The sequence below is a fragment of the Phaethon lepturus genome, unplaced genomic scaffold, assembly GCF_000687285.1.
Source record: "Phaethon lepturus isolate BGI_N335 unplaced genomic scaffold, ASM68728v1 scaffold6805, whole genome shotgun sequence".
Taxonomy (NCBI): Eukaryota; Metazoa; Chordata; class Aves; order Phaethontiformes; family Phaethontidae; genus Phaethon; species Phaethon lepturus.
Window position 1 is genome coordinate 42,372 of NW_010542553.1, and position 6,656 is coordinate 49,027.

Here is a 6,656-nt window from a genome sequence, read left to right on the forward strand (position 1 = left end):
CAGCTGACTTTTCATCTTACTGACCACAGGATAAAGAGCCTGATTGCATAGCAGTAATGTAGGCCCTGAGGCCTTGTTCTTCCTTCGTTAATAGTCTATTCTGCCCTACTTTTGGAAATTACCATGGAAACGGGAGGAAGTTACCCGTGGTTTAGGCTTTTCCCCTTACAGTATGATACAGAAAAATCCTTCTATCTCCCTGGGGGAAGGCAGTGCCTGTGTCTGCTCTGTAAAAAGGCGGTATGCTGGCACAGGCGTAGGCCAGCCCGCGGTTCGGCGGCCGGTAACCGTCACATTGAAGTAGCACAGGTTTCAGCTTGGCTGATACAAGCTTGCCCATGGCACGCACTTGGGCATCTAGCCCACAATAAAACCTGTTCTGTTGTCACTGGGCGCCTGTTAGCTACAATTAAAAGTTGTCCCAAGTACAGTCATGCTGATTACTGAAGTGGCACAGACATTGCGTTACCAGAAAATTCTCCTTCCAGTGTAAGACGAAACGACTAGAGGTTAGACTCGGACTTACTGAGTGTGCTCAGCGCCGTTCTGCTGCATGTGCAGTAAAGAGGTTGCACATTGTGTGTGTGCACAGATGAAGCGGTTCTGGGACGAGTGGACGAGTGTCCTTAAAATGCAGCCTTTTTATCTGTATTAACCTAAATTTAGGTAATACAGGTGCAGTTTCGCTGGTTGTTTTTGCCAGATAGAACAAGCCAGCGGCAGTAGATGTAAGAAAACCTCTGCTCTTTTCAGTGTCATTTATGTGGCTGGGCATTTTTTGAGTCAGTCTGTAAGAGAAATGAAAAGCTGTCAGGAAATTCTTGCCTGGTTTTGTGCAGTTCAGTGTGAGAGGAAGAATATTTCATGGAGGGTGAAAGATGTGAAGCTCCCTTTGTGAACAACACTTGCGTTTTCTGCAGTGTGCTTTGTTTTTATGTGCAACCGCATTTTGTAATTAGCTGGAGGTTCAGAATTCTCTATTAGTGCTTTGTGTTTTGCTGTTTTGAAAAGCTACCAGCGGAATCATAGACTTAAGGGAGGAGAGGTGTGTTTGTGCTTCTGTAATGAGCTCAAAGAAAGAAGCACAACATGAAGAATGAGAAAAGCCTCATGTTTCCTGTGATCATTTAATTAAATGTGTTTGATAAAGAGATTTATCTCTGTCTATGTTTAATAATAATTCTATGGAATTGTACAGATTTTTCAGTGTTGCTTGGAAACCTTTCCTCACTTTCTTGGTGCACATTTTTTGTCTTAAATATAGCACTTGTACAATGGCTGTGGAAAGCAGTGGAGACTTTCAGAGTAATAGAATTCACTAGCCTCAGAAATAAGCTGTCTTTGGCAGTATAGTGAGAACGATTAGGTAAAAATAATTACTCTGATACATTAGGCTGTCAATATGTCATTACCTGTTCTGGAAACATAAGGCACTAGAATATAATCACTGCTACACATCTGGCATTTTTAATAAAAAGAGTTTCAAAACTCTTGCTGTGAATCCACCTACTAATTTTCAACAAATACACCCTTAAATAATGGCCTTTCTTCTCTTTCTGCATGACTTTTCCGTCATAGATTTTCTTTGGCACTGCTCTTTGATAGAACAGTTGATTGTTAGCCTTTGTCATCTCTGGTTAATCATTATTACCAACTTTTCAGCTTTAATATTTTTCTGGGCAGCATATTTTAGTTCAAGTTTTCTCTTTCATGAGCAGGGAGCTTGGCAAGCTCTCCCCTACCCCTAAACATACACATACACAGTCCCCAACAAGTTGAGACACTGATTTGTACTCTATGGTCCATTGAGAAGCTGCTGGATAGAGAAAAGATTTTCCACCACCTCCTACAGGCAAGGAATTTTCAGGCTTATGTTTGATACAGTGCAGTTTTATTGAGCAGTACAATTGAATTGCAGTCTGATAATTGGAAAAAAAATGGCATGACAGCTGGCAGGAAATTATTAAGAAGATTGTCCAAAACTGAAAAGCAAAATCTTGTACAGAAAGATGTGTGTATGCACATGGTCATTCTTTGATTCATAGAGTCACAGGATGGTTGAGGTTGGAACAGACCTCTAGAGATTTAGGCCAACTCCCCTGCTCAAAGCAAGGTCAACTACAGCAGGTTGCTCAGGGCTGCATCCAGTCAGGTTTTGCATATCTCCAAGGTTGGAGACTCCACAACCTTTCTGAGAAACCTGTTCCAGTGTTAGATCACTCTTACAGTAAAAAAGGGTGGTATTGGGGCAGTATTTCCAGTGCACGCGCACATGTGCAAAGTAGCAAAGAGAAATCATGTCCACCAAATTAGGACTTAGTCACAATATTCTGAAAGAAGCAAATACTTGGGTCTTCAACAGGATGTTCTCAGTTATTTTATTTTTAGTAATAGCATTTGATTTTTAGAAATGACAGCAACCAGAATGATAACCAACACATACTTTCCATGTTGGCAAACTAGGGGAAAGGCTTTTTTTTCTTTCTTTCTTCTTTCCTGTTCTGATCTTCTCTTTATTAGGGTGAAACGATGTCCAGTGAGATTTGAAAATGCACTGCCCAAGTATCAAAAACATGAACTTCATTGCTGGATTGGACTTCAAAAAAAAAAAAAATCCTCACTAAGTATATCCTGCCTTATATCTCTTCATGAAGAGACCAGACCAGTCCTGGTCAAATTCAAATCAATTGAAAACATAGTAAAACATCATGTTCTAGCCTTAAAAACATGTTAATCTTTTCTGTACTTGGGAGAATGAATGACTGACTCAGTGGAGAAGTTTTCTACTAGGATTTAAATGAAATATTTCCTTTGCTTATTTCATTTAAAAAAACCCCACAAACAAGGTTGAGTAAACTAGGTAAAAAACAGATACAGCTTTATTGTTTTAAGATCTTAGGATATTTGTTTGGAACATCCCTGTGGAGTCAAACCACATTTGTCTAGACCTCTGTACCACTAGATGTCATGGTTGTTTCGCAGAGATAATGCTAGAAGAATTCATCTTTCAGGAAGAGTTCTGAAACAAGTTTCCTTTGGCTCTCATTGCTTGTTTGTCATCCTAAAGACAGTATACATGAGACAGGTCACTAGGCAGATGCATATTATTAGGCAGGGGGGGTCATTTTAAAGATTATTGGGTCAACGTCTTGGTTCAGTGGTTTTCTTCTAACATGTTAAGTACTTTATGGTTGCAAGTGATATTCTTCTGCTTTGTTATATAGCAAATTGTGTCATCTCATAGCAGCTCACATCGTTTCAGTGCCTGATTTTGCTCTCTTTTTCACCAGTTTACACTGAGAGCAATTTCACTTACGGTAAGCTGTTAGAAACAGATACATGGGAGATTAAATGTGAGTCTGTAGGTTTTAAACGGCTTTGTTATTGGTACTCCAGCTTTCAGAGAACTTGGCCTCACCAAACAGTAAACTAGAATTGTAATTGGAGTGTTACACGGCACTAGTACGCATGTGAAAGCCCTCAGCTGGAGTTTGCTGGCCCATGAGGCGTGGACAGGGTGTCATCATCAGCTGTAAAGTGCAGGCCTATCAGTGTTTTATGATGAGGTGACACACAAGGTATCCGAAATTATAACACAGGTACTTGTATTTCATAGGGGTTCTCTCTGTGGCCAGCAAGGCTATAGAGGTGCGGCCATTCTGCAGGTGGCTGTGCTTGTTCAAGATGTGACTTTCCCCTGGCCATCCGCCGCTGCCCCTCACTAGAGGTTGCCGGTGCGACAGCTCTGCCAGTGAAGCCATTTATATGAGCATTTCATGATTTGCATCATGTAAAAAGAGTCAGGCTAGTTTAAATTGGCAAACAGGATCTCTGGTTTAGTGTGAAGCTGTTAGGAAGTCCTCAAACACATCTGCCTGCTGGCTGAACTACGGGTCTGGCTTCCAGCTGTGGTGGTAGCCACGGTAGATCCTGCAGTGTTTTAAGCCGCACAGGTGGGTATGAAAGATGCTGTCTGTCTACGTTATGATTTTCTTCATACCAGTGTAAACAGTCATCAGTGACATTGCTTAGAATTACTTTCCTAAGTAAGAAGGTGTGTATATATTACACGTTCACTTGCTACAAGACTGCAGTCCTTCTAAGCTGTTGGAACAACCCTTCCCTTATATGTATTTGCCTTTTCAGGAAGCTGCTCTGTGCAGACAACTTCCCATGGACTCAGAAAGCATGGCCCCAGTTCAGACAGCTGTGAATACACCTGCCATGACACAAGACATGAGGCCTATTACAAATAATGGATCCGATCCTTTCTTGAACAGGCAAGTTCATGTCGTCTTCATTAGTAGTTGGTTCTGTTGCCTTCTCTGCACTTTTAAAGCTGTCTCTGTAAAGTAGTTTTCCACCTCATTTTCTTTTGTACTTACTGTGATCAGGGGGTACGGCCGAGTGGCTGACCTGAAATTTTTCAGTTTATACTTCAAGAAGGAATCTTAGAAAAATCATACCAATATAACAGGTGGTTTTAAGTGTACTGTAGGTGTATGTAGAAGACTCTAGGTAGAATAGCTACATTACCTAAGTATAAATAAAATAAATTTTTTTAGGCTATCAGAACTGTTGTTGTCTAGAGAGTTACATATACATGTGTGTATTTAACTGAAGACTGGCCTCACCAGTTGCTTTGTATTTGGGCTGACAGAACATGACCACGTTAGTGGCCAACAATTGGGAATGAGGTTTGATGACTCAGTATTTAAGATCTAACCTACTGTGCTGTCTTCTTTCAAACACCATGAGCAGGGACTCTGTCTAACAGAACACATTTACTGAGGCTTTTTCGTGTTTCCATCTATAGTGGGTCGTACCATTCCAGGGAGCAAAGTACAGACAGTGGCTTGGGATTAGGATGCTACAGTATACCAACGACACCTGAAGATTTCCTCAGCAACGTAGATGAGATGGATACAGGTAGAATACTTTGATTTAGCTTAAAGTATAATGATATTAATAACTTCCTATTATAACCAGTAATGTTTTATAATTGTGTAACTGATCAATAATCTCTGGCTTTCCTATGCAAGACAAGAGACTGAAACTGGGGGGGAAAATGCCTAAAAGGTACTTAGTGCCTAGGAGGTTCTCAGCTTTAACTTGGGTCCAGATTCTATCCTTTTACCTTAGACCGATATTAAAATAAGTAAAAGTCAGAAAATGTGAGCCTTAGTTTTCTGTAAAAATCTGGTCTTGGGTTACATTCTTGATACAAATCACTGCATTTTCTAACTCTGAGAAATCAGTCTCATTAATAAGTCTCTGACAATGGCAAAGTTGGATTTGCCTTCAAACAGAGTGTATTTTGTTAGTTTAGGTTTTGGTATGTATTTATTTTTATATCAGTGTCCTCATGGTGTTTAAAATACTGAAATAAATTACTAGGAAATCAACAAGTTTTTTTCCAGATAGCAAAATTGTCAGCACTTCCTCACCTAAACTTCCTTTTGAAGTCATCAAAAGTTCTAGATGATGCAAAGAGTGAAAGGTTTCTCTATTAAAGATTTTCATGCTTCTTATTATTAATTTATGAAAAAAGTAATATAATATTGCAGAGCTAAATTGCTGTAAACCACTTTTTTCAATTACGCCCCATGGACAGCATTCAGCCCTGTGCAGAGAGCAGGATAGAGGGTTTACGTAAGACTCAGTCACGTTGCTCCCGGTGCAGACTCGTGAACTTTGAGCAGTCAGGCTTCCCAAGTGGACGGTCGGAGGCTGATTACTTTCAACGCTGCTGGTAAAGGGCCTTTTGTGCTTTTGAGAGCAACGCAAGGATATCAAATGAACTCTTACAAGAACGTGCATTCTGCAAGCAAATACGGTTTTGAGGTAACATTTGTACAGGATAGGAATGCTCACAAGTGCTTACGGGAAAGGGGGAGTCTAATTTTTATATCATTTGTGGTGTTTTAAATGACCCAAAACAAGAGTTTGGTGTTTTATAAGTTCTTCTTTACTTTTCCTAGGAGAAACTATAGCACAGACAACAATGAACATAAATCCACAACAAACACGTTTCCCTGATTTCCTCGACTGTCTTCCAGGAACAAATGTTGATCTCGGGACTCTAGAGTCAGAAGACTTGATCCCTATTCTCAACGATGTGGAGTCAGTACTCAACAAAAATGAGCCTTTCCTTACCTGGCTGTAATCATTCAATGCTGATTCGGCCTACAATGCAATTCAACATTTCTTTTTCCTCTTGAGACAGTATATCTGAAAATCCTCAAGAGCTACAACTTACTGCCTTAATGACTTTTGTTACATCATCTTTATGGTCAGTTTAATCTCTGCCTGGATTTGATTGACACTAATATAAAATACATATATAGATATACATATAAATACATATATGCATATATATTTCTTCCTCTCTAAAAAAAAGCGCACTACTTTACACATCTGTATACTTCTTTACCTTTTCAGACCAGGCAGAAATGTTTCACTTTAAGGACAGAAAGTGAGTGGTGTTTGTGCATGTTCCTGACTGATCTAGGTATTGATTAACATCACAAACCGTTCACAACTCACAAAAGCTAGCTCCTAGGTCACTTGGTTCAAACAATGTGCACAGCATCAGACCATGAGAGCAGTTTTATTACTGTGTTTATGACAATAGCATCAGAAGCTTTTTTTATCAA

General features: G+C 39.8%; 1 protein-coding gene across 1 annotated transcript in view; it reads left to right on the plus strand.

Annotated features, from left to right (window-relative positions):
- WWTR1 (WW domain containing transcription regulator 1) overlaps positions 1–6,357 on the plus strand; it is a 38,500-nt gene extending 32,143 nt beyond the window's left edge. Inside the window, exons 4-6 of the mRNA XM_010288059.1 lie at positions 4,147–4,280; positions 4,817–4,929; positions 5,982–6,357. Of these exons, the coding sequence (XP_010286361.1) occupies positions 4,147–4,280; positions 4,817–4,929; positions 5,982–6,166 (432 nt within the window). The 3' untranslated portion in view covers positions 6,167–6,357. The remainder of the gene's footprint in view (positions 1–4,146; positions 4,281–4,816; positions 4,930–5,981) is intronic.
- The last annotated feature ends 299 nt before the right edge of the window (positions 6,358–6,656 follow it).